The 27,636-nt window shown below is 34.0% G+C and overlaps 2 protein-coding genes and 1 long non-coding RNA gene across 8 annotated transcripts; 2 read left to right on the top strand and 1 right to left on the bottom strand.

Moving 5' to 3' along the window:
* Positions 1-1,774: 1,774 nt before the first annotated feature.
* Positions 1,775-4,566, top strand: LOC105165699 (GDSL esterase/lipase At5g33370). Of its 4 annotated transcripts, none has more exons than XM_088881120.1 (5): positions 1,775-2,211; positions 2,309-2,436; positions 3,225-3,467; positions 3,652-3,997; positions 4,092-4,232. In XM_088881120.1, the coding sequence occupies exons 1-4, from the start codon at positions 1,977-1,979 to the stop codon at positions 3,946-3,948; spliced, it is 903 nt and encodes a 300-aa protein (XP_088737246.1). In that variant the 5' UTR covers positions 1,775-1,976; the 3' UTR covers positions 3,949-3,997; positions 4,092-4,232. The 4 variants fall into 4 exon arrangements, with proteins under 4 accessions (XP_088737246.1, XP_088737247.1, XP_011083096.1 ...); XM_088881121.1 differs by having other exon boundaries at positions 3,652-3,978; positions 4,092-4,231; XM_011084794.3 differs by having other exon boundaries at positions 1,776-2,211; positions 3,652-3,969.
* A 9,476-nt stretch (positions 4,567-14,042) lies between these two features.
* On the top strand, positions 14,043-25,625 carry LOC105165701 (RNI-like superfamily protein). Of its 3 annotated transcripts, none has more exons than XM_011084797.3 (17): positions 14,289-14,402; positions 14,506-14,599; positions 14,761-14,872; positions 16,229-16,297; positions 16,391-16,552; positions 16,649-16,722; positions 17,129-17,231; positions 17,475-17,517; positions 21,062-21,124; positions 22,133-22,362; positions 22,954-23,074; positions 23,160-23,254; positions 24,174-24,284; positions 24,442-24,612; positions 24,697-24,840; positions 24,936-25,081; positions 25,177-25,625. In XM_011084797.3, the coding sequence occupies exons 2-17, from the start codon at positions 14,536-14,538 to the stop codon at positions 25,329-25,331; spliced, it is 1,863 nt and encodes a 620-aa protein (XP_011083099.1). In that variant the 5' UTR covers positions 14,289-14,402; positions 14,506-14,535; the 3' UTR covers positions 25,332-25,625. The 3 variants fall into 3 exon arrangements, with proteins under 3 accessions (XP_011083100.1, XP_011083099.1, XP_020549821.1); XM_020694162.2 differs by having other exon boundaries at positions 16,229-16,310; XM_011084798.3 differs by having other exon boundaries at positions 14,043-14,599; positions 16,229-16,310.
* On the bottom strand, positions 16,778-18,274 carry LOC148787629 (uncharacterized). The gene is made up of 2 exons (XR_016065882.1): positions 17,458-18,274; positions 16,778-17,256 (listed from the first exon to the last, which is right to left on the bottom strand). It is a non-coding gene; the product is annotated as an uncharacterized LOC148787629 (long non-coding RNA).
* Positions 25,626-27,636: the final 2,011 nt, after the last annotated feature.

Here is a 27,636-nt window from a genome sequence, read left to right as displayed (position 1 = left end):
TTAATGAGAGTAATTATTTAAATAAAAAATACGTCGTACTTATAGTGTAATTAATTCGATTCAATTAGACCTAAATTTGAGTAAAAAAATATATTTTCCTTAACAAATTAGCATGAAGTACAAGAACTCTCCAGGAAATGGCTTGCCACAAACATTTATGGGTTTTACCAAATCGCAAAATGGTAGCTAGCATTGAGAATTCATCCGTACTATTGTAGACATCCATGCCAAATTAATATTTGACTTTTCTTGTATGAGTTGAGTGTGAAAATACTAATTGATGTAAACTTCATTGAGGAAATGAGTTTTTTTCGTGCCGTAATTTAGAATATTTTTAAAAGCAGTACTTTTGGTTCATGACACATTTTTATTAGATATTTAATGAAAAATATCATGTGGTTGTGGCACAAAACAAAAAATGCTACTTTTTAAAAGTTATAGCAATAAAAAAATGAGAATTCCGTACCAATGTGATAAAAAATATACAGATTCAAATAGCCGCGTGCTTTCCATTAAAATATCTAAAGGAAAGAAGACATATGACCAAAAAAATTATTTTTTGAAAGTTATAAAATAAAAAATGACCTTAAATTTCAAGACAAAAAAGCTATCTTCACATTTTATTACGTGAATCTTATGCTTGATTCAGCTTGTGCTGTTGAGTGAACTACGTAGGTATGCATAAAGTAAATGCGCGAGGGAGGGAGGGAGCATGCATTATTGGATGTATTAATTACACAAATAAATATCATAACCTAATTCATACTACTATTGTATCAAACTAATAAAAAACATATCACGTACGTACGGGTGGCCTATTAATACATTCATGGATCACATAGATTATGACGACCATCATTTATTTATAATTGAATAGTACACACACATATATAAATTGTGATATTTTTTGGGGAAAATAGTCATTGATTATGCTATTTCAAATGGGTGCAAAGAAGCCTACAAATCGAGACTTTTTGTTATTCATGTTAATATTAATTATGATATAGAGACATGCATGATATTATTATGATTGTTTGATGTGATACACTCGATGTAAACAAGTGCTTTCTATGTATTAGGAATCACGACCCCGGCATGCATGCATGTTTTGATTAAATCTTTAATATATAGTTTCATTTGTTATTATTTTCTATTATGGCAAATGCAATTTGCCTTTTTTTTTTTATATATATTGAATCATTCCATAAGTTATAATTTTTATTTTATTTTTAGTTCTCACATGATTTTTCCAATCAATAATTAACGGAATATCTTGAGCCTGTTAGACTAGCATATGCAATTTGAACTAACGGCGCCGTAACTTCTTCGTTCTATAATTATTGAACAGAAAAATCATATAAGGACTAAAAATTAAAAAAAAAATTCTAACTTATGGAATATGATATGAAAAAATCATAATAAATTAAACTAAATTAAAAATACGATTTTCTCACATGCATGCATGTTGCCTTTTCTAGTTGCAACATGAAACCAAGTCTGGTTGAATTAATAGGAACCTGCATGTCTGGCCCCTTCATATATATATATATAAGTTATTCTGTATTTTGTAGGCAGTCCATATATAGAACACCTGCGTACAGCTCCAACAGGGCTTGGCTTTAATTTCAGATGTACATTTGGATTTTAACTGGAATTAAACTACTAGCAACTTCAAGAGATTAATTATATAGCTATATATATATATATATGTACGTACATCATGTCTTGTTTTCTTGCAGTACTACCTATGGATGGTTGGTCCCAGTTTTCACTCACTCTCACGGGGCTGGCTCCGGCCATTTATTAGGGTTTCAACAAACTATCAGCTCCCACTACACTTTATAAAACCATCTACAATTACACTCGACTTAAACCAACTCATCACAAAGAGAATTAATATATTAGAGCTATCTATCTAGCTATATACATTATAGTATATATAGTTCGCATAATTACGTGACGTTGTCACTGGCCAAATGTCTTCTCCCATTACCATTTTAGCTGTTCTCGTCGCCACCGTGGCGGTGGTGGTGCTGCCGGCGGAGGGCGCCCGTGCGTTCTTCGTGTTTGGCGACTCACTGGTGGATAACGGCAATAACAACTATTTGGTCACCACGGCCAGGGCGGACTCGCCGCCCTATGGCATTGATTACCCTACACGCCGCCCCACTGGCCGCTTCTCCAATGGATACAACATTCCGGATCTCATAAGTATATATACATTCTGATGAATATAATTATTTTTCATGTAATTTTTATGATATTAATAGTTATAATGTGACTGTGTCGATACTTGATATATATATAGGTCAAGCGCTTGGTGCAGAATCAACACTGGCCTACTTGAACCCCGAGTTGAGAGGGGAAAAACTGCTGGTTGGAGCAAACTTTGCCTCTGCAGGAATTGGAATTCTCAATGATACCGGGATTCAGTTTGTAAGTCCATCGTTACATTTTCTATTTCATTTAACACGCACGTAGTACTTATATAATTTTTTTTTAAATTATGTGAATTTTTCATACATATATTAAGTGAAATATAGGATGTGATATATATTCACTTAAAAATAGAAAATTCGGCATTTTGATTAACTTAATTTATTTCAAAACATAATATACACATGCATAGTATGTCATGATCAGTTAATTAATTACTGTATGTGAATGTCATTGGTATATATATATGAACCCCATAAAATAAAATGTGAATATAATATTATGCTGTGATAAAATTAAAAAAAAAAAGAAAAAGAAAAACCTTGATGAAAAGGATGGTTATCTAAGTTTTCTTTTGCGAATTTAATGTAACTACTCAAAAATAAGTTTAACGAAGCTAAATACTAGAAAACTTCATTTTTCGTTCTGTAACTGTTGTGGAATGATATTTTTTGTCCATTCTGATTTCAATTTTGCAATGATGTACAATAATTTAAGAAAAGTAGCACATTTAATCCAATTTCGCTGAAAATGGGTACATGTTTGTCTCCGACAAAAATTGGACCAAACGTACTTTTTTTTTTTTAAATTATTGTCCTCAATTAAAAATTAAATTTTGAGTGGACCAAAAGTGTCAACCGGGACGAAAAATACATTTTTCCAGCCACACATACGTGCGTGCAAGAGAACCCTGAACAATAATTAGTAAGAAAATATATAAGGCAAGAAAACGTTTTTGGTTGAGGTACAGAATCTTGATCGGGTGGGAAAAATTGAAATTTGGGCAGGCAAACATAATAAGGATCTACCAGCAGTTGGGGTTCTTCGAACAGTACCAGAGGCGGGTGAGTGGCCTAATTGGTGAAGACGAGACTATACAGCTTGTGAACGGGGCTCTTGTACTCATCACTCTGGGTGGCAATGACTTTGTCAACAATTACTTCCTTACCCCCATTACTATAAGAAGGCTTCAGTTTAATCTTCAGGACTACTCCAAGTATCTCATCTCTGAGTACAAGAAGATCTTAATGGTAATTATTTCCCTTTCCTTTTCATCTTTCTTTTGTTTTTCCTTCTACTCTTGCTCTATATATACGGAAAAATTCTTGCCCGGACCGGCATTGCATTATTCAAATCGCATTTAACTAATGATAAATGCATTTTTGTCCTGCTAAATTGGAAGAGCGGTTGGGTTTATGTATATGAATATTGCAGAGGCTATATGATCTGGGAGCGCGAAGGGTACTAGTAACTGGAACCGGACCGCTAGGCTGTGTGCCGGCGGTGCTTGCGACGAGGAGCAGAAATGGGGAGTGTGCGGTGGAGCCACAACGCGCGGCCGCCATATTCAACCCCCTTCTCGTCCAAATGATTGGAGCTCTGAATCAAGAGATCGGCTCCAATGTTTTTGTAGCCGTTAATGCAATGGAAATGCAGAACGATTTCATCACCAACCCTCAAGCCTTCGGTCTGCTTATCCCAAAACTACACCTACATTCAAATCTGACCTAATCTAAATTAATTATACAGCAAGTATGATTGGTACAATCACGTGATAAGTGTATTATACTTACTCACTAATTATTTAGTTCGACTAAACCTGATCCGGTGGATTTTCTTAATTGCATGACTAATAATAAATTGAATTCGAACAGGTTTTATCACATCAAAGGTGGCGTGTTGCGGACAAGGGCCGTATAACGGGTTAGGACTATGCACAGTGCTGTCGAATCTGTGCCCGAATAGAGATGTGTACGCGTTCTGGGATCCATTCCATCCGACGGAGAGAGCCAACAGATTCATCGTACGAACGATATTAACGGGCTCGGACAAGTATATGTATCCCATGAACCTTAGCACCATCATGGCTCTCGATTCCAAGACCTAATCATTAATAAAATTGCTTTCAACTTAATTATTTCGTGTTAAGATATATAATCGGTTTCTTAATTATTGATTTTTGAATAATTATATATATCTATAATTAACGAATTTTCTTGTCCAAATATCATCGACAGCTCAGAAACTTGGCTCAGTATTGTGATATATGGGTGAAAATGTATTTGTATTTGATGTGTAAGTGTGTCTTTTGCTACTAGCTAATTAATTTTAAAAGTTCTGTTTATTGAAGTCGTGTTTTTTTTTTGGGGTCCCTTTTTATGATAAATGATGATTTTATTTTATTTCAAAAAAGATACAACGTGTAAAAATTATAAATTCGTAACGAAGAAGACATTTGAATTGCTATAATATGTAAATAATATATATATATATATATTTGTATGAATATTTTTCATCCCTTTATATCGCATTGAATCTGCAATTGACCGAAAAAAATATTGCTTTGCCATACTTTTAATATGGTTAGGATATTGTTCAAACGAAACTTCATATTATCATAATAAAAAAATTAAAATATAGAGAATAAGTAAACTACCAAATTTTGAAAATGTATGGAAGGAAAAAAATAAAGAAAAAACAAAGAAAAACATTAAGAAGCAAAAACAGAGAATGAGAATAATAAAGCTCCGCACGTTAAAAATACAACGTTACCTTAGGTAAACGATTCTTTTTATACAGTAAGGTATAAGAAAAAAAAAAGAAAAGAGGTGTATAAAGAGAGTGAACCATTGTCAAGATGTTAAGCCGAATGTAGTTAAACTCACGATGTGGGTTCAAATTCTCGTCAAGATGTTCAGTGGGGCTGGAGGTGTGTAGAGAGAGTGAACCCTTGTCAGGATGTTAAGTCGAATGTAGTCACACTCACGATGTGGGTTCAAATTCTTGTCAAGATATTCAGTGGGGCTGGAGGTGTGTAGAAAGAGTGAACCCTTGTCAAGATGTTAAGTCGAATGTAGTCACACTCACGATGTGGGTTCAAATTCCCGTCAAGATGTTCAGTGGGGCTAGAGGTGTGTAGAGAGAGTGAACCCTTGTCAAGTTGTTAAGTCGAATGTAGTCACACTCACGATATGGGTTCAAATTCTTGTCAAGATGTTCAGTGGGGCTAAACATATATCAACCTTAACATGTGTGTTGATTCTCCCATAGTTAGTCATTAGTTCTTGATGGTCATAAATTAGTTTTAAAAATTCTGACTAGCTCACATAATTTTTTTCGACAAATTTGTAGAATGTCACATCTATTTTTTTTTTAATAATAATAATTAAAAAAAAAGAAAGAGAAAATGTAGAGCGACATGTCCCAATACCCATCACACCATGGGAAGCAAGAGCATTTAATGGTATATTGACTTGCACCATTTTCCTGCAATTTTCTATGCCTTTTTTCATGCACAAACCAACCAAATTCAGAAATTTTAATACAGTGATGTTGATATAAGAGCAACTCCAATGTAAATATTCCAGTTGTGAGCATTCCAGAGTCAAGAGCAGGACCGGATCCTTTGGCTACAAGTATTACGAGCGAGGTGTCGGTAATATATCTTTATATTAATGATCTAGTTAAGGGATAATTACACTTTTCTCTCCTGGAATATATTCACTGTAATTATACGTAAATTCTGTACTTTAGAGGTTTTCTTCTGACTAACAAATAGGTGTCTGCGTTAATCAAAATTCATTTAATTTGTTTATATTAACATCAAAAAATATGACTCAAAATTGATATTTAGTCTTGATTGAATTATTACTGTCTTAATGCAAGTCAAACAAATTTTTCGACTAAACTATCCTTATTGATAAAATCAAATATAAACTCCATGAATACAGAGACACAGAGCAAGGAAAAATGGAGGACTGAAAATCTGGTTCATTCATTCAAACAAGAACCGATATAGTCTCAGCTTAAATACAGATACAAAGCTATAACTGTGTAACAAATTGAAAACAGAAAAACAAACCAGCTGCCACCTAAGCTATTAATGCTAACTAATGAAAGTGTAAAATGTAACTAATAAAAACGTGACCAAGAGAAACACGATTTCCTCCTTATTGCAGAAACAGAGCAGTAGAAACAGAGCTAGAAGATGAGGTTGCAGTCAGTGAAGAGGATGGTGGAACTTGAGCTAAATTCAACATGCCCCCCTCAAGTTGGGCATGGGTAAAAGAGCATAAGCCCAACTTGGACAAGAATGTGGTGAACGACGGACCAGGAAGAGACTTGGTAAACATGTCGGCAAGTTGCTGCTTGCCTGAGATATGCGAAGGAAGAACAAATCCAGACTTAAATTTGTCACGAACCAAGTGACAATCAATCTCGAGATGTTTTGTACGTTCGTGGAACACTGGATTCGCGACAATGTGCAAAGCGGCCTGGTTATCGCAATATAAAGGAATTGGCGTTGCAACAGAAACATGGAAATCCTTTAGTAGGTAAGACAACCATTGAAGTTCGCACACAGTGGCACCCAAACTTCGGTATTCCGCTTCAGCCGTTGATCTGGAAACAGTGGACTGTTTTTTTGTTTTCCATGAGATAATGGCATCACCCAAGAAAATGCAATAACCACTAAGTGAGCGACGAGTATCCAAACAACTTCCCCAGTCAGCATCACAGTAGGCAGTAAGAGTAGATGACACGGATGCAGGAAAGAAAAGACCCAAATCTGGGCAACCGGCCAAATAGCGCACGAGGTGGAGTGCAGCATCCAAGTGTGCTTGGCAAGGTTCATGAAGGAACTGGCTTAGTTGTTGCGCTCCATAAGATATATCCGGGCGTGTGAAGCCCAAGTAAAGTAAACGGCCTACCAATTTACGATAAGGTGCAGGATCTTCCAGTTTTGGAGAGGACTGAGAGCAGAGTTTCAAGCCTAGTGGAAGTGGAGTAGGTGCTGGTTTGCACTGATCAAGGCCTGTGTCTGCCAAAAGATCACGGACGTACTTATGTTGAGTGATCCAAGTTCCAGCTGGAGAGCGAGCAATCTCCAAGCCAAGAAAATACTTGGCGTATCCCAAATCCTTAATGCTAAAGGCATCATCCAAAAATTTCTTGACTTCAGCAATCAATGATTCCGATGGTCCTGTGATAAGCAAATCATCTACATAGACGAGCACAATAACAAGCGAACTGTTAGAACCTTTAACAAACAGACAATAATCATTCAAGGACTGAATGAAACCAAAATGAACAAGCTTGGCAGTGAGCTCCTGATTCCACTGACGAGACGCCTGTTTCAAGCCATATAAGGAGCGCTTTAACTTGCAAACCTTGCCCGGCGGAACATCATATCCGGCTGGTGCCTCCATAAAAATGTCCTCATCGAGGAAGCCGTGAAGAAATGCATTATTAATGTCACATTGATGTATAGCCCATTTGAAAGCAGTAGATACAGCTAGAAATACTCTTACTGTAACCATTTTAGCAACGGGGGAAAAACGATCAAAATAGTCGACCCCTTCCACTTGGTCATACCCTTTTGCAACTAGCCTCGCCTTGTAGCGCTCTATACTCCCATCAGGATTAAGTTTAATTTTGTAAATCCATTTTGAACCGATTGGTTTCTTACCAGGTGGTAAATCGGTAACCTCCCATGTGTGATTAGTTTCCAAAGCACGAAGCTCATTCTGCATCGCCTCCCTCCATTCCTCATGATCTTTAGCCTGATTATAACAACTTGGCTCTCGTACTGTAGACAAAACAGCTAAAAAATCACAGTGAGTGGGAGTAAAGCTATAAGGAGGAAGATGTGAAGTGTGACAAATGAAATCTCGAAGCCAAGAAGGCGGTTGTATAGTCCTTTGAGAGCGTCTAAGTTGAGTGGAAGGTATAGATGGAGATGAAGATTCCTGTGAGTGGATGTTGGAAGGAGGAGGATCAACGTTGGTGGAGGAAATATCAGCAGAAATAGTGGTGGTTGATGACTGGAAATCAGTTGAGGAGGGAATTTCAGAGTCAAAGGATGGCAAAGGCAGGCACTGTTCTGTTTCTGTACCTGCAATGGACTTAAAAGGAAAGACAGATTCATGGAAATAAACATCCCTTGAAACAAGAACTTTATTGTTATGAATATCAAACACTTTATACCCCTTTTGATTAGGCATGTATCCTAGAAACACACACTCAAATGCACGGTGATCAAATTTGGACTTTCCAGGATATACATTCGAAGCAAAACAAAGGCATCCAAAGGATTTTAGAGCATCATAGCTGGGGTTCTTTTTATGTAAGATTTCAAATGGAGATTTCCAGTTAAGAGTGGGAGTAGGAAGCTTGTTTATGATGTGAGTAGCCGTTAGAATGGAATCCCCCCAAAAACGACTAGGAAGGTGAGACTGAAACATCAATGCCCGAGCTACTTGCAAAAGGTGTCTATGCTTACGTTCAACTACCCCGTTTTGCTGGGGCGTATATGTGCAAGATCGTTGGTGACAAACACCAGCGTTCTGGAAGAAATGAAGGCACCTAGAGCTCAAAAATTCGGATCCATTGTCGGTCCTAATGGTTTTAATCTTGCAGCCAAATTGGGTAAGGATTTGTGCAAAGAAAACAGTCAAAGTATGCAAAGTTTGAGATTTATGATTTAATAGATAAGTCCAGGTAGCTCGAGAGAAATCATCCACAATCGTCAACATATAATGAGCTCCTGACAATGTGGCCTGCTTATAAGGTCCCCAGATATCAACGTGTATGAGATCAAAGCAGGAATGAGTACACGAATTACTGATACTAAATGGAAGACGAGTTTGTTTAGCTAAAGGACATATGCTACAAATATGATCTTTATGTGGTGCAGGAATATGTAAAGAATCTATGTGTTTCATTACATCACGAGAGCAATGTCCTAGCCTTTGGTGCCATAGAGAAAAATCATCAACAGATGAGGACAGTAAAGCATGAGAATCAGAATAGACAGAAGCAGCAACAAATGATTTTCTTCCCAAGTGATAAAGTTGCCTATGTTGCTTGCCTAAAGCCAAAATGCGATTAGTTTTCAGGTCCTGCATCATACAAAAGGAACCAAGAAATGAGAATTTCACTTGATGAGAGTTGCAAAATTGAGATACAGAAAGAAGATTGTGGGCAAAATGAGGAACAAACAACACATTAGTAAGCATGAGGTTAGCACATAGCCGGATATCACCCTTATGTGTTGCTAGAATAATGCTATTGTCAGGTAGGCGTATTTGTTTGGAGTTTGTAAGAGTAGTGAGGGATTGGAATAGCTTTACATTCCCACTCATGTGACTTGTAGCTCCCGTGTCTACAATCCAAGAGTTAGTGTCACAATCTACAGAACTGAAATGATCCAAAGCCATACCTGCCATTTCATCTACTTGGGCAAAATGCACATTGATAGGATCCTGAGGTACTTTGTGTTGGACCATTCGTAATGCCTCTAGCAATTCTGACATCAAGGTGTTATTAGCGTCAGAATTCCCAGGTTTATCCAATCCACTACCTTCTCCACTGGTTGCTGCATATGCTCTTCCTGCACTGCCGTGTTTTCTTCGCGATTCGTGTAGCTCCTTATACCAATCAGGAAAGCCGTGAAGTCTGAAGCAATTTTCCTTGTTGTGTCCAGTTTTATTGCAGTGTTCGCAAAGGAGATTGCGTTTATCTATAGGTCCCTTGCGTCGCATGAATTGTCGAGATCCTATGTTAGGTGCAGAGTACCTTTGCTCATATGCTTTCATGGCCGAACCTTCTCCTATATCAGAATATTCTGAATTCACCATCCTTTGTCTCTCAACCCGTAGCACCATAGAATACGCCTTATTGACAAGGGGAAGAGGTTCTAGAACTAAGATCTGACTACGAATATTGTCGTAGGAATCATTCAAACCCATCAAAAATTGCATCAGCTGACTCGCATCGTTTTGTTCCGCTTTGATTTTGTTGCATCCACATATACAAAGGCCACATGAACACATGGCTGGTGGCATAAGACATAACAATTCATCCCAAAGTTGTTTCAATTTTGTGTAGTAACTAGTTACACTCATATTGCCTTGTGAAATAGAACTAATTTCGCGTTGCAACTTATAGAGCAGAGTACCATCGCACTCACCGTACCGAGCTTCAAGCTCCAGCCAGAGATCTCTGGAAGAGCTTGCATACAAGTATGCGTTTACCAAGTCTTTGGAGATGGTGTTCAGAATCCATGTTCGCACCATACAGTCCGTAGTCCTCCACTGTCTGTGTTGAGGAGTTCCAATCGCAGGCTGCAGGCCTGTGCCGTCGATAAATGCCAACTTGTCTTTGCCTTCTAAAGCCATCCTTACCGATCTACTCCATGATAGCCAATTGTTCCCATTGAATGGGGCAGAAACCATCACCATGTGATCATTTCCAGCTCCAGTTGTTGTAGAAGAAAAGCTAGATGTATCAGTCGATGAGCTCGCCATTCTCATCAAGTGTAAGACTCAACAGAGTGAAATTGATCAGCAAACTTTGTATGCAGAGACCATCAAGATGATGGCTCTGATACCATGATAAAATCAAATATAAACTCCATGAATACAGAGACACAGAGCAAGGAAAAATGGAGGACTGAAAATCTGGTTCATTCATTCAAACAAGAACCGATATAGTCTCAGCTTAAATACAGATACAAAGCTATAACTGTGTAACAAATTGAAAACAGAAAAACAAACCAGCTGCCACCTAAGCTATTAATGCTAACTAATGAAAGTGTAAAATGTAACTAATAAAAACGTGACCAAGAGAAACACGATTTCCTCCTTATTGCAGAAACAGAGCAGTAGAAACAGAGCTAGAAGATGAGGTTGCAGTCAGTGAAGAGGATGGTGGAACTTGAGCTAAATTCAACACTTATAACGATGAAAACATACCTCCTCATATGTATTAATGTGTGAATATAAATAAGGATAAATGGTTATAAAAAGATTTATTTGACCTGCAATAAATTCGGAATAAGTCAATTGGGGGTAGTATAGATTTTTATCTATTTTTTTTTTAATTAATATTAGCAAATTCAAAGAATTTGACTACGAATGGGCTTATTTGTTAGACTAAAGCATACCTTAAGGGCTCTAGATCTAATTTTCAAACCATTGGAGGTGTACGTATAATTGCATCAAATCTCAGGAGAGGGAAATGTAATTATTCCTATAGTTAATCATATTGATCGATTTAAATACGATTTTAAAAAAAAATTATATTCTTTTGCACGTATATTTAGTCTTTTACTGAGTTATGTTTGGATCAATTATTTGGATTTGAGAAATGGATTTGGAGTAAGAATTTCAAATGACATCATATTAAACTAAATAGTTGAATGAAAATTCAATAATTTAAAATTCGAGACGTTGAATCCTATTTACATGAAAGATAATTGGTAAAATTTTTGGATAAACAAAATATCAGAGACTATGAGATATGAGAATATTTGCATAATACGTTCTTTGTACTATAATAATAAATAAAAAATAAAATTTAAAATCATTTATAAGATAATTTTTTATTTTATAGAAAAAACATCAATTATATAAAATGTAAAAATAAAATATTAACAAAATTATGAGTGTGTTGTTGTTTTATGACAGTTTAAGATTAAAGTGCTTATATGATGTTGTTAAAAAAGGTGGGTTATAAGATCCAAAAGACCTTATTTTAAGATCTGTTAAAAAAAAATGTTTAAATGTAGTTTCGATCCTCCATTTTTTTTATTTTCGGAATTTTAATTCTTTCTTCGTTGGAGCCCACCCTTTTCGTCCCGAAAATGCATGTGCCTCTCACATGACTCTTTAAAATTGAGCTACTTTACCCATTGCCTCATTTTTTTTCGACATTTTTGTCCTTTTACTTTCTAGCATAATGTTTTAGTCCTGCATCTTTAATTTTCGACATTTCAGTCATTTTTTGCCGGAGTTCACCTTTCTGATCAGGATCAAAATATTATATTAGACCAAAAATACCAAATGACTTAAGTTACAAGACCAAAAATATATTTAATTCAGAAAAATAAATATAATCATCAAATGAATTTAAAAAAAAATAAAAAAGTTTATAAGCTCGTACAAATACCCTGTAGATTTAATACTTTAATTATTTGATGTGATTTGATCTTTCAACACATGGGCCAACTTATTTATAATTACACTGATGATCTGATAGCATAAAGTGAAATTGGAGGGGCATTGCATGTGATTGGAGTGGTTGGGAGTTAGGTAATTATCATTTATTCATTTGTTGTCCATGTCTAAGTTTGGACATGCAAAGCTAATGATGTCTGCATCAAGTCAATTTCAATATTTTCGAAAATATATCACAATTTATAAGATGTTAAAAAATAATTTTTTCTAGAAAATAAGTTTAAAATTTTAAAATTAAGATGTCAGGAATATAAAATCTTTTTTTAAAAAATTAAAGAGTTTTCAATTTATTTTTAAGATTTCGACGCCTCCTTTAATTTTGGTACGTTGTATCAATTACAAAATTGTTCTTAGTAACGTTTTTTGAATTGTGTATTTTTATTTTATCCAAATACTTTTAGAGTTTATTCTTAAAATAAGGTCTAGGTTCTTACATGCATTAAAATTTTTTATAAGACGTACAAGATTATAAAATGTTCTGGAGCCTATAATATGTTACATTTTATTTTAAAAATACGCTCACAAAGTGTTTAGATAAAATAAAATTGAGTTTTTAAACTGTTAGCAATTTTTTCTGATTCTAATGTATCGCATATCGAGTATCTATATTATTATATATAATGAAAGAGGGATGAATTGGTGTCTTAATTATTTTGGTATATCAATTTTAATATTTGATTCAATTTATTAATTTATTTATTAGCTTTCCGCTCCCACATTATCTTTCAATAATTATTCCTTTATTTTTTAAATTTTTTATTCATTCTTTTGTCATTATTTTTTTTATAAATTTAATATTAACTTATTATTTTATATATACTATATTAAATAATAAAAATTTAAAAGTATTTAAATGATACTTATAGAAATTACACATACATAAAGTGTGCCGCAAATTATTAGTATAATATAAATTTCTAGTGCCATAATACTAATTTATTCTTATATTCATATTATCAGTACTTCTATTAATCAATTTATGTTTGCATACTTTTGTTCTTTTCTTTATGTCTAAAAATTTAGGAAAACAAATATACATATCATTTATTATTAATAATCTTGAAAAACTGTGCACGCACATTAAATGTTTCACAAACTATTAATGGTTATTAGTATTCTTTTATTTATATACATATCACTAGGTGTGTTCTTATAGTTTAGAAAATCACATCTAACACTCCTGATGTTTTGCTTTCATATAGCAAATAAGTCTATTCGTTAGTCGCAATTCACCGAATTTTCTGATATTAACAAAAAAAATAAAAAAAAAAATTTATTTTTACTGTCGATTGACTTATTGCAAATCAAATAAATTTTTTTATTGCCGAATCATCCTTATACGTTTTCACGGTTTAATGCATGTAAGAAGATATATTTTTACCATTATAAGGATATTTTAGTTCGAAAAATTATTTAACTTGTAATAAGTCAGTTGAGGGTAAATATCTATTTTCATTAAGTTTTTTTTGGCTAATATTAGGGAATTCAGTGGTTTTTGATAAATGAAAAGACTTATTTGTTAGATGAAAACAAACTTTAGGAATGCTAAATATAATTTTTCAAATTAAAGGAGATCTACATATAATTACACAAAATTTGAGGGAAAGGGAATGTAATTATCCCTAAATAAAACTGTTAAAGTTTAACCTAAATTAATTGGCGGACCCGAAACTCACTTATCCACAAAGTTTGGGTTCAGGCCCAAATCTATTGTCGATCTTTTAGGCCCTATGACATAGTGGGTTTACTTGGGCCGAATATATTTTTTTGTTGGCCCAATATTGTTCTGAAGCCCAGCCAGCCCACACCGTTAAATACGTATATATATTTTCTCTCACATCTCTGATATCCCATTTCTGCAAACACTTGATTCAAAGTATTTGATTACGAGAATGTTTTTTGGAGTTTTCCGCTTCACTCCACTTTGACGGCCGCAAATTTTGGAATTAGGTTAGAGGGGGAGCGCATACTCAGAAGATTGTGTTCTTATCTACTGTAATTGGATTCGCTATCACTAAAATTCAACTCGTTGCCGTCCGATTTTTTCTCACAGAGCCTCAAGAATTCGCGATTAGTTTCAAGAATGGCTGGAGTTCCAAGATTAGTTGATTTATGCATGGCCGCCATTGCGGATGAACTTCTTGAAGGTAATTGTTGGTACATTTCATTACGTTTGAGAAATACAGTGTTTAGTGTAATCTTTTAATGAGTTTTGTCTTTCTGGGAAGGTTTTAGTGCCCATCTTGAATGGGTTTGATACATTTTAACGGTCGTTTTTTCCGTTCTTGGTGTCTGTTAATGGTTTCAGGGGATGATATTAGTGATATGCTTTCGCTTATCTATGAACTTCCATCAGAATTGTTCGATAGTTTGTTGCCGCACTTGCCTCCATTGGCACTGGAGAAGTTGCACGAAAACTTGTGAGTTGGAAATTTTTTCAAACATTAGCATTAACAAGAAATACTTAATTTATGGCGTTAGTAATTTGTCAAAAAGACAAAAAGGAAGGATAGAAATGGTAAAGCATAAAAAAGATCAGTGTGATATAGTGCTGATTCTTGAAACTTACAAGGATGGGTTAAGTAGTAGGATGATTAAATTCTTGTTTATTATCTTCTTTGCTTTCCTCTTCACGAGTTATAAGTAGTGGATTTTTAGTTCCATTAGTTTACTATGACTGCTATATTTTCTTCATTGCTTTTTTGTGTACTGTGTTCTAGTCCCAACATAGAAATTCTCAAATCAAAAGAATAAAGGAAGAAGATATTGCTGTTCTCTGTTATAGTAATTATGATCTTAATACAAGATAACCGATTGATTTAGATTATCTGAAAAATGAGGCTTAGTTTATGACTTCTTATTATGTCTCAACATATAGAAAGTTTCTCAGTTCATTCTGGCACATGCTTCTCATATTACCAACATATGCATGGTAGATATGCATTTTCCCACATTTTGCATCTCCTGCCTTGAAGGTTCGAAGAAATTGGTACATGCCGGGGACGTTAAATGTGCAATGAAAGCAATAAATAAAACATTGAATGGGATTATATCCCACATCAATCGGGTTGTTCATGACTTGCACAGCAACTAGTTGATGCAAGTCTAAGGCACCTATTGAGAGTAGTGGACTGGCCTAGGTTCAAAAGCTCTCCTCCTACAATGATTTCTTGTTTTGTGTAGACAAGAGCAAAATAATGCTATATCTAGCAAGTCCACACAAAGCACCAATATATTGTTTGTTTTTTAGGTTCTTTAAGAAAACCTTAAAACAATTTCAAGCTCTTAAGAAAAGATGGAAGAGATAAACTCTTGAGGAAGAAGAGAGATGACAGAGCAACCACCACCTCTCTATATAATGTAATCACAAGGATAATTTTGTCAAGGAAAAAAATTTCATGCCCAAGCTCATGCGAATAGCTCATACCATGTGTTTTAGGGTGGAAATGGAATCACTAGTCCCCTCCTTAAGTGAATAAGAATTCCTATGGAATCACTAATCCCTCTCCTTATACCAATCACATATATAGGAATGGACTTGGGACTGTCAATTCCATTCCCACTCTGTTCCTATATACCAATCACGTATATAGCAATTTGATGAAATTCAATTCCAGAAGGCTCTCAAGAACTTTTATTAACTAGGATGGTTGTATGATCAATTCATGGCATGGAGAAACTCATGATTTCAGTACAGAAGTCATCTTAGCTTATTCAAATTTTGATGTTATATAGCATGTTGGGGAATGTATAACTTTCTTGTTCTCTTGATGCAGGCCATTTAACTTCAGAGATAACTTTGAACATGCTTATTATCACCACGGAGATTGTCGAAAACGAAGAAGGTTGGGAAGAAAGGTGCATTGATATTCCAAATGTACTATTTATGTATGGATAACAGTGACTCAGATATCTTAGCATGAGGCTATTTTTTGCAGATATGGGATTTTAGATTCAGCATGGGAGGCACTGTACAAAGTCCGATGGCCTTGTTTTAGTGAGGCAAAGCAGTGTGTGGGTTGGTTGGATAAATATGACGAAGCAAAGTATCAATCAGTTGATGATTGGCAACAGATGTACTGGGAGGCACATTTGCAAGAGTATTCTCAATGACCAAGCAGCTTAAGTGATGCCATTTTCTTTACATGTGATTAATTACTACAATCTAGAAGATGTAACCATGTTCTTCTTACCAGTTGTGTGGATGCTGTAGCAGAAACAGCGTTGCTCCCATCTTATGATGGTTCTATTGGGGAAATACAAATTCCGGGTTAGATGATCTTCCTCGCTTTATTTTTTCTGTGTCCTTTTGTTCAAGCTAACCAGAAAACTGAAATAGTATAGACTATGGAAAAAATAAAGTGGACCATATGAATGATGGTTTGATTGATTTTTGAAATTACAAAAATTAGTTAATTCTTCTCCTTGGTATCTTTTCATGCATCCAATCTTATGCTTTCCAAATGGGAAAAAAAGGAAAATGTCATATTAAGAGAACTTTTCTGGTCTTGCCCTTCTTTAAATGTTTGTTGTTAAAACATTTTAAGGCATTTCTTATGTCAAGATGTTTAAATTGCTGATTATATTTGAAAAGCTTGATGTGAGAGAGAACTTTGTAGGAGTGCTGTGCATAGATATCTAAACCTGAAGCAGTTGATATATGATGCTTTATGCAGATGCTATACTGGAACATATTGGTTGCAAGGGTCACCTGATTAAGTTGACTCCTGACTATCTGAAATTCTCTAACCACTGCCAGCAATTTGGAGTTTATGCCAGGTAGCATATATTGAATGAGCAGACCCTGTAATGTTTACCTTGTTATTTACAACCAGCAAACTGATTCACTTTCAAATTGTGCATCTTTCATACTGTTTTACTGAAAACTGATTTAGAACGAATTCCAGTGCTAAGTTTCTTGTTCTGCTTGGCACATATTTTCTTTCATAGTGTTTATAAATATTCCTTTTCTTTAACATAATATTAAGGGATTTTATTGAGATACTTTATTTCTTGTCGCAGACAGCTAAGACTTCCAAATGCACTCTGTGTTGCAGAAACTTGTGTAAGTTGAAAATTCCTTTTGTTATAGATCAGAGGATCTTGCATGTGTAATCTGCAATACAAAATCCCTATTTGTAAAGCTTGAATGTTAAAACTTTCTGAAAATCAGCAATATTACCCCTAAGAATGAACAAGTGTTATAAAAGTATGAAGTACAAACATTACTGACTATTATAATTTACAACAAAATTTTCAAAAAGCAGAAATACTGAAACACGAAACAAAATCAGCAGATACATACAAAGTGTATCTATAACCAATAGAATAATAATTATATTTAATAATAAACATTTCAGAAAATTTAAAAACAAGAGAAAACAGAAAATATATTTAAATAAAAATAAAAACAGAAACTGACAAACGAAAAAATGAAGAAAGAAAAGAGAAAACTTCAAAGTTGGACAGAGAGGCAGTAAGCGCAGCACATCTTTACCTTTCGGACTCCAAGTCGTTTGTTTTTAACTTTGATTTTGAAAAGCCCAGCTTTTAGAAGGCCATGAACTTTGTCCACAGATGAAAAATTGCTGAATTTTCTTTTTCTTTTTAATTTCGGAAGGGCCAGGCTTCAAGATCCTCAAGCCTTCACCGAGGGCAACCTCAGAGAAAAGCGCCCAGGCAAACCCCAGCGCTATTAGAATTCACGCTAAGCTTTACTATAAATTATACTTTTCTAATAATATCCGTACTTCATTAATTATTTGAATCTTATCTTTCGTTCGGAATTTTATAATTCCTATGTCGAAATTTATAGTTGTTAAAGGTTCACAACATGCCGTGGCTTAAAGGTATGTTGGAGCCATTGTAGTCAATGGTTCATGGCGCACCATAGTGCAAAGGGCTCTTGGAGCCACGGCACAGCGCAACGCTTGCCTTCCGAAGGATGGGTCTAATATGCAAAAATAGTTTATATTTTTGTGCAATTAGTATTTTTCAATGAGAATAATATAAAAGAAGTTAAAATATAAAGATTAAGAGGGTGTTTGGCTAAGCTATAAGCTCCACAAAACATGTCATAAGATGTTTCAGAGCATATAAGCTCTAAAAATTTGTTCGGTAAATTTTTTTTTAAAAAGCTCATTAAGATTTCAAAATAAGATGTTTTGGATTTTATAAGCTCTTTAGAAAAAAGGAAAGTTTTAAAAATAACTTTCCTAACTTTTTTTATAATATTTTATAAGCTCTATAAAATTAATATATGACAAGACAAAAATATTCTCATTCATACACACACACTCTCTCTGTAGCGCCACACCTCTCTCTCTCTCTATCACACACACACACTCTCTCTCTCTCTGTAGGATTTAAATTTTTTTATTGTTATTTAATTTTTCTTGCATTTGAAAAAAAGAAAATGCTTCATTATTTAATGATATATTATTATAGTTAAATAAAAATAAGATTGCTATCGATATTATATTTACCGAAAAAATATAAACTCAAGGCATTATAAATTATACGACTAGAAATAATCATTACATTAACAAAGAAAATATCAATTATATGTCTATATTAATATTCAACTAGCATGAATGTACATATATCACTTTTATTCAAAAGTTTAGGTAATAATTCAGCATTTTTTTTATTATTGTAAAAAGATTATCTATTAAATTTTTATTTGGAGTTAAGCTAATGTGTACTATTTATGAAAGTATTTTAAAAATATTTAAATAAAAATACGACAAGATAAACAACTTATTTGATTATAATGGTATCATGTCCTTTTTGGTCATTTTACCAATAAAAGTATTTGCCAAACACCCTAACATATTATAAAATGTGAAAACATTTTAAAAGCTTTAACATCTTATTTTATCCAAACATTTTAGAAACTTATTTTTAAAATCAGATCCAACATCTTATAATCTCCTAAATCATCTTATAAGATAAGATGTTTTAAAGAGTTTAGCCAAACATCCTCTAAATTAGGGGTGTTCAATTCTGTTAACCGAACTAGTGTGTAGTTAACTGAAAATTTGGTACGCCAAAAAATCGAATTGAATGAACTAGTTTGGTTCGGTTATAACCGAATATTTTTTTCGGTTTGGTTTGATTAATAACAGAATTATCATAAAAAAAAAGAAAAAGAAAGAAAGAAAAGAATCTGCCATATCATAGTTAATTAATTTTAGTTTTTATTTTTATATGTTAAATTTAAAATATTAGAAATTAAATTATTATAATATAAACTATAAATATAATTTATATAATTATTATAATATATATATATTTTTAATTTAGGTTATTCGGCCTGCACGGATAACTGACCTAGCCAAACCGTAACGACCGATTGTACCAATTTTCTTAAAAAAAATTAACCGAACTGAGATGATAATTGGTTTTCGACCTGTTAATCGAATTTCGAACACCCCTACTCAACATAAAAAAAAAAAAAGTTCATATAATTAAAAATAACTAATGTTAAAGCCTTAAAGGAGAATAAATGTCCAAAGTTTCAAATAAATCCTACATAGTTTATCAAAAAGCAAATAAATCTGAAATCTAATCTGATTCTATTAGATCATCTTTATTTTCCTCTGCATCATCATCATCTCCAACATCTTCGTCGAAATGAACCCAAAAAAATCTCTTACATCTAAATCTACCCCACACATGATTAGATTATTTATTTAGAGTGCTTGTTTGCTTTTTAATAAACTATGTAGGTTTTATTTTATATTATTGTTATATTTGAATTTCTTTTTTTCGTTTATACTAGTTGGTTTTTCATCTCTTTCTAAGGGTCATATTATTTCTGTATGAATTTGTTGTTTGAGTAGCTCTTTTCTCTCTTTTTCAAAATTTTGTATTTAATTTTTTGTGTATTATTCTTATTGAAAAATACTAATAATATAAACGTATAAGTTATATTTGCAGATTTCCGTGGTGTGGTACGCACCATTGCTCCAGGAAACCTTTGAGCCTTAAACAACTCCAAATTGTACTTATATATATATAACTATTAGGATTGTTTTGATTCAATATATGGCCTGACTCATATCTTCCATACTGCAGTTTGTGATTTAATGAGAATCTTTATTTGACCAAGAGACTCTGCTGTAACATCAATGCTGTTATGGTGACTATATTTCTTGGTTCTGCTTGTTGAATTCTGGAAATTTGCTTTTTGTAAAGGTTCTGTTGCTCAATACTTTTGCTAGTATGGGAGATGATGTCACTATCTATGCCAATTTATTTGCAGCAATAGCGGAACTCTTCTTTACGACCTTTTGCTTTTCTGACCCGCCTTAAATGTCTCTGTTCTCACCTAAGATCTATACTCTTTTCTGGTTTTATCTATAAGTATATGGTCCAAGGGGAAATTCGTAAAAATGGATTCACTGATTTTTTTCCTGAATCCGATTTATTGAGAAATCATATTTTAACAGAACTACAATGTTTTGATTATTGATCAACGCCAGCAGAAAAAATTGTTGATGATTCCTATCCTACATTTGGTCATCAAGTTGAACTGAGCAAATAGTAACTGAGCAGAACAGGTTTTGGCATTTTATTCATTGTTTTTAACTGTTACTGTGTTGCAGGACTTGCTAGAAAACAGTAAGCTGGGAAGCCTGGAACTTCAGTGGATAAAATCCAATGACCATGTAAGCCTCTCTTGTTTTCCCCTCTACTTTTTAAGCAACTATAACCTGTAGCAAATTCATATAAAAGGAAATAAGTTAACGGATGTAAGAAGTCATTACTGCGTCTTAGATAATTGGAGGACCATGCCGGAACAGTTCACATGCACCCACGTATAATCAAATCAACCACTGTAGCAAACAAATGTTATAGAAAGGTCGCTTTTGTCATGCTTGCTGCAGTGATGCTTTAACCCACTGTAACATGCTTTTCATTTTGGTAGAGTTGGAGAGTTGCGTGTCAGAAATGTCTGTTGATGTCAGCCAGATTAGATGATAAGATCCACAAACGGAATAATAAAGGAACAGGAATATTTTCGTCTACTGAGGTGTTCACATATACTAAAGGCCTAGAATTCTTCTGTCAGCTATTATTTATTTTTTTGCTTTATATGTCTTCTTGATGCCCAATACAGGAAAGGGAACCCCATCAAGAGATGGCCCCAAGAAAAGTGATGATGCTTTGCGCATAAAATTCACTCTGACTCTTATTAAGTAGTTGGATTACTTGCTCTCACTTGTGACACACTAGCTGAAAAGAGATAACAGTTTCTGCTTGCACTTCAGCAGTGACTTGGACAATTCATAAATTTACTGATCTTGGCAGCATTATCGTTTAAGGATGCAATACGCGGGTATAATTGGAATGTGTTAAAAGCAATATGATAACCTTACTCTTATCTGTATAATAAAGATTATCCCTATTACAATTACATAATAGAATAAAGTGATTTAATAAGACACTGGAAATTTTAAGTTTCTTTTGAGTTTTTTAATTTTAAACAAGCCCACAGAAACAGCTTTGCTGAAGGATGAATGGCAGTTTCTTTCTTGTAAAAATTTCCAATGGAAACTGTAATTTTTTTTCTGTGTACTCTTTCATTTTATCCTGGCTTGATATTGAAGTTATTGGGATCTATAGTGGTTAATTAAATTGATGAATTTATTTTGGTTGGTCATTCTGATGTTCAGGTTGAGGGACTATGTAAGCTTCTGAACCAGAATAGTGAGACTCTTAAATCAGTTGACTTTATCCATTGCAAGCTTTCTCCAACTTTCATCAGTGCAATTTGTGATTCACTGCATGTTAAGGGTCTTCGAGCACATGGAGTTCAACATTTCTCAATCAAGAGATCAAGCTTCCTCCAAACTGATTCATCTCCTGTTCCTGTTGGATTGACTTCTTTCTTAACCTCGGGGAGGTATGCACATTTATATAAAAGGTTACATTTCAATTCACTTGAATCATCTAACTTCTAGTGGTGTACCCTAAGTGTTGTTTTTCTTATCCTGACTGAGGTTCGCTAATTAGGAAGCTTATCGTGCATTGTTTTTTTATTTCTCTTAATTACTATACAATATAGGCTTTGCATCTGACTTGTAAAAACGAGGTAAGGCTTCTATGCTTAAAAGACAGTCTTAGCTTCAGTAATGATGGCATGACCTTACAAGATCTTGTGACATGCTTTTAGAGCTCGGTTTGTACAAGTTTTTCCAAAAATATATTGCTTTGCCTGAGTAATCTCTAATGCATTCTGACAGCTGATGTGATTGACTATTTCAATTACTTTAGTATTCACCTTTTCTAATGAGAAGCAGTCTATTGTGCCGTACTGGAGCCATTGTTTGAACAGTCATAAATTCTTGTTTGCTAGAGCATCCAACTTTTTAGTAATCTTTTACTCCCCTATACTTGATTCAGCATTTTAACAGTCTTTTTGTTTTTATTACATGGCAATCTTGGCATCAGATATTGTTATTCTTATGGATACAAACTCATACACTGTTCTCAGTTCCTTGCATTCGGTGACGTTATGTGATGACCAACTAGGAAGAAATTTTGCAAGGGTGATCATCAATTCCCTCCTTGATTCTGCGGCTAGTATATCCACGCTAGACCTCTCGGAGAATAATGTTAGTCTGGCACAAGATGATTATGTTTTGTCTCGTGTTATATTTCATCACTAATATAAAGATATAATTTGAGATGCTATTGCAGATTACAGGTTTCCTTTCTCACTTCCGCTGGAGATCATCAAGTTGCTCACTTGGAATCGGCAAGTCGTTGAAATCATTACAAGTGCTCAATTTAAGGTAATTCGTTGACCTCTCTTCATAGGTTCCATGTAAAAATTCTTGCCAAATGTGAAGTAACCTACATTCACCTTGCAGATGTATTTTTGAGCCATTTATTATTCAATAAACCAGAGTGGCTTTGAATTATGATTATGCAATCAGAATATGCTGTTGCAATCAGATTATGATTATGATTATTCAAAGGACCACTGTAACTTTGAATTTTTGAGCCATCAGAATATGCTTTTGCTGTGGATATGCAAAATTACTATAGCTTCTTTAAAAGCATCCGCCTTTTCTTAACTAAATCAGACAGGCTAATAATACTGTTAATGAACTTTGAACATACCTTGACTTAACACCCAAAAGCTGAACCTCCACCCCCCCCCCCTCTTGGTTACATCGTATACAAAGCATAATAAAAGATGAAATTAAGGGGAAAAGGATTGAACTAAATAGGCCTGTCTACAACTACCTCTCTAGTCTACAATATGGCTGCTTGGAGCATAAAATGATCACTTTCCATTCTGGACCGGGGAATATGTTTTTTTTTGTCTCACTTCTGGAATTTCAGTATTATGGAGTATTTTGGTTGCACAACATTATCCTGCTAAGAATTTGAGTCTTCAATTATATAAATTTAAGAAATGAGAATAAACAGGTTAAACCTTAACATAATTGATGTCTGTCTCCCCAGGATTTTTTTGTTTTCTTTTGCCTTCCCCATGTTTCCCTTGAAAACAGAATAAATCCGAGAAAATCTAGAGTTGCTTCAAAAAACAAATGGCTGCAAGTGCTGGATGTGCGTATTAAGTTTTTGGTAGATCACTTAATGCTTTCCCTTTGAACATGGTTTTAACAATAAGCAATAAATTTTGGTGCACGAAAGGTTTGTAGTTCACACTTTGGTGTTCTAAAGTTCCCGTTTAAATTCCAGGTCTTGCAACTTAGTAAGAGAAGATGCAGACTGTCTCAAGCAGGCTCTGGTTCACATGCCTAATTTGCAGAATCTTGATTTAAGTGACAATTCAATTGAGGATGGGGTCAGGTTGGTTAGGCATCTCATAATCAGACAGCATCTGATCTTATTGGAGGCATATAGATCTTCTGGAGTTCTTTTGTCCTAGTTTATTCTTTTAATACTGTACATTCCCTTCTATATACTGAGTCATTATAAGCTGTACTGATAAAAAATGATTTTTCAGGAGTCTGATATCCTATTTCCGTGAGATCTCTAGCAGAGACTTACCATTTTCTGATTTAATGCTTGAGAATTGTGAGCTTACTTGCAACCAAGTCATTGAACTTCTAGGAGTTCTTTCAACAATGAAGAAACCAGTGAATCTGCTTTCAATTAAAGGCAATAGGCTGGGCAGGTATAGGGGCAGAGCGGTGCTATGTATGACTTATTTTATTCTTCCCTGGGGCTAAATTTATCATATTTATTTGCTTCGCCCCAGTGAAATCGGAGCACCATTTGGGAAATTTTTGTGCACTGGTGTTCGTGCTGTTGATGTTGAAGATATTGGACTTGGTTCTTCTGGTTTTCTGGAGGCACTAAGGGAAATATCAACGGAATTGAAGATTGCTTATATAAATATAAGGTCCACCTCTTTTTCAATTTTTTTGGAAGTCCGTTTTCTCCTTTCCGTATGTCATGTAAACCTGACGACTTGACATTTTAATGAACTTGTTGCAGCAATAACCAAGGTGGGATTGAAGCTGCAAAATTTATGTCGAGCATTATTTCACACTCGCAGAAGATTGTTGCAATTGATGCAAGATATAACTTGATGCCTATGGAATCTTTGTCAGTAATATCCTCTGGCATGAAAGCATCAAAAGGTGGGTGATCTTCTCACTGATTTTATGGGAAAAAGAGTAATATCAGAAACTTAGAATTGTTTATTGGTTGTGTGTACTAAAATTGTTTCATACAGGAAAACTGGAGCATCTGGACTTGGCTGGAAACAGTTTCTGTGATCACCTTGCTGATGCAGCATCCGTTTTGGCTGAGCTTCAAATCCACGGGCAATCTGCCCTCAGTCTTTCATTATGGGCTGCTCCAAGTGCACCGTATGACGATGATCCTTAGCTTCTTCGTGGTACCTTTCTCAACTGAACTAAGGTTGATGCCCATATTTTATATCCATGAAAGTTGCTTGAGTAAAGCAGATTAGAAGAAACTGCCACCCTAGTGACCGAACAAAACTTACATATGAAATGGTTGATGATTACATTTGTATGATTTTATTATGTGTATTTATTTCTGAATGTAGACCTATTCATCCGTCTAAATGGTGGCCGAGTTCACAGCCTATAAGATTCTTGACCGTGCGAGAATGTTAACAGAATTCTCTTTCTACAACAAAGGATTTCTTATTTATAATTTGCAAACTGTTCATTCGTTGATTTACTGCTTGATCTCTACATGTGCAGCATTCTGTTTTCCGCAGATAGTCTTTCAAAGAAAGGTGTTATTATTATCTCTCATGCAAAATGGTTGAATTAGACAGCGTGGTTAAAAAGTACTTTATCTTATGAGAAGGCTGAGTTGCCAAGCTGTAAAGGTCAAGAAAATTCTTAACAAATTGCTGTTGCAAGCTTATTATGTTGTAAAGGATGAACCCACACAATAAAGCGTAGTGAAAGTAGACAACTTTAATGCTTACTTTACTTTGGTTGTGTCCAAAAGGGGTTGGTGGGATGGCTCTGTCATGAGGGTTGGTCTTCTTTCTGCCTCTCCCTTGTATATTATTATTAAGCTAATCAAATCATGCCCCTGTGAAGCTTATCCTCATCTACCCTTATTTAACAAACCTGATATGATGCATTGAAGGACTAGTCATTCATTACATCCTTTGCTTATTCTTTCTTGGTGAAACTAATTATTCATGTTGTGGTTGGATGTGTCTTATCAACCCCAGTACAAATAGTCTATGGAGTATCCTGAGAGCAGCTCTGAACAAATAATCTCTAAAAATTATAATTTTTTCCACCAAATTCTTCCATTTTTTGATCATTATAGGCAAGTTAAATACACAATCATCTTCTACATTATAAAACTTTTTTATTACTAATATATACAATATTTGTTTATATATATAAGTTGTCTATATGTAAAATTTTAATTCTAAACAAATAGTGTGGGCCGAGTCACAAAGGATCTTATATACTTGATGAATGGGAAAGAATAATTGTGTAGAAAGAGTATCCTTTTATAAGCTAATGATGACACAAGTTTAAAAGCCAAAAATCATTGCACTACTTAACTTCTTGGGCACTCTTGGCTTAATTATACAGTTTGATTGGCCTTTCAAGCTTCACTCACCATTTCCAATCATTTTACATACAACTAAACTCTTATTCATTAATATTATTCTTTGTGATGATTATCTATTGGTAGGTTTATGTGCTTATTGAACTTGATAAACACCCTAAGTACAACCCAAGAAGGCTGCAAATCTTGCTTTTGAGTTCAAGCCAAACAAGAGTAAAATCAATTCCTTTAATCAATTAATTTAATTTAGAGGGTTAATTACATCTAAACTCCTTCTAAAAATGTGAAATTATACTTTCCCTCAAAAAAATTTCAAAATTAGATGTGGGGCAAAATTAAAATTTTATATAATTTTTTCTGCTAACATCAGTATTTTTGTCCTAACCCTAACAGAAGAACGCCAAGTGTAAAATAAGAATTTCCGAATAAAGTATAACTGCAACTTCAAAATACTTTTAAGAAAAAATATAATTTTATATATTTTTTTTAAAGAAATTCAAGTATAATTAACTCTAAAATAAATAACCTCCCCATCAGACCTCACTCCTTCCCAAAAATATTATTGACACAATATATTTTTTCTATAAATGTGGACACAAGGGAAAATAAAACCAACCGACAGTGACTTCTCCCTCATCTAATTCTCCATTTCTATTTTGCTTGCTTGTTTGTTTATAATGTAGATGATGACAACTATTATTTGGCCCATGAATTAACGGGTCACATTCATTACCTCAATCAAGAAATACTGCTTTTTTCAGAATTATTTCATTTCATTATATATAGTGATTTTGGGTGTCAAAATGCAATATAAAATCTGGTATTTTTTTAAGTGTTTGTACGACAGTATGCATCAAATCCTTTTGTCGTCGTCCTCCTCCTCCTCGTTTCCTTCTTTTCAAGAATAATTTGGAGAGAAAGAATTTGTTTAAAGTTAGTCAATCGAGGGTAAATATAGATTTTTATTCAATTTTTTGTCAATATCAGTAAATCTTAGAAATTTTGACTGGTAGGTTAATTTATTTATTAGAAATAAACAAACGTCAAGGATAGTGGATGTAATTTTTTAAATTATATAGGTTCATTTTATACACCAAATATTGAAAAAAATAATATTTTA

Source organism: Sesamum indicum, linkage group LG6 (genome assembly GCF_026168435.1).
Source record: "Sesamum indicum cultivar Baizhima isolate 11 linkage group LG6, ASM2616843v1, whole genome shotgun sequence".
In the NCBI taxonomy this organism is placed as follows: Eukaryota; Viridiplantae; Streptophyta; class Magnoliopsida; order Lamiales; family Pedaliaceae; genus Sesamum; species Sesamum indicum.
Note: the sequence above shows the minus strand (reverse complement) of the source record. Positions and strands in the feature narration are given on the sequence as shown.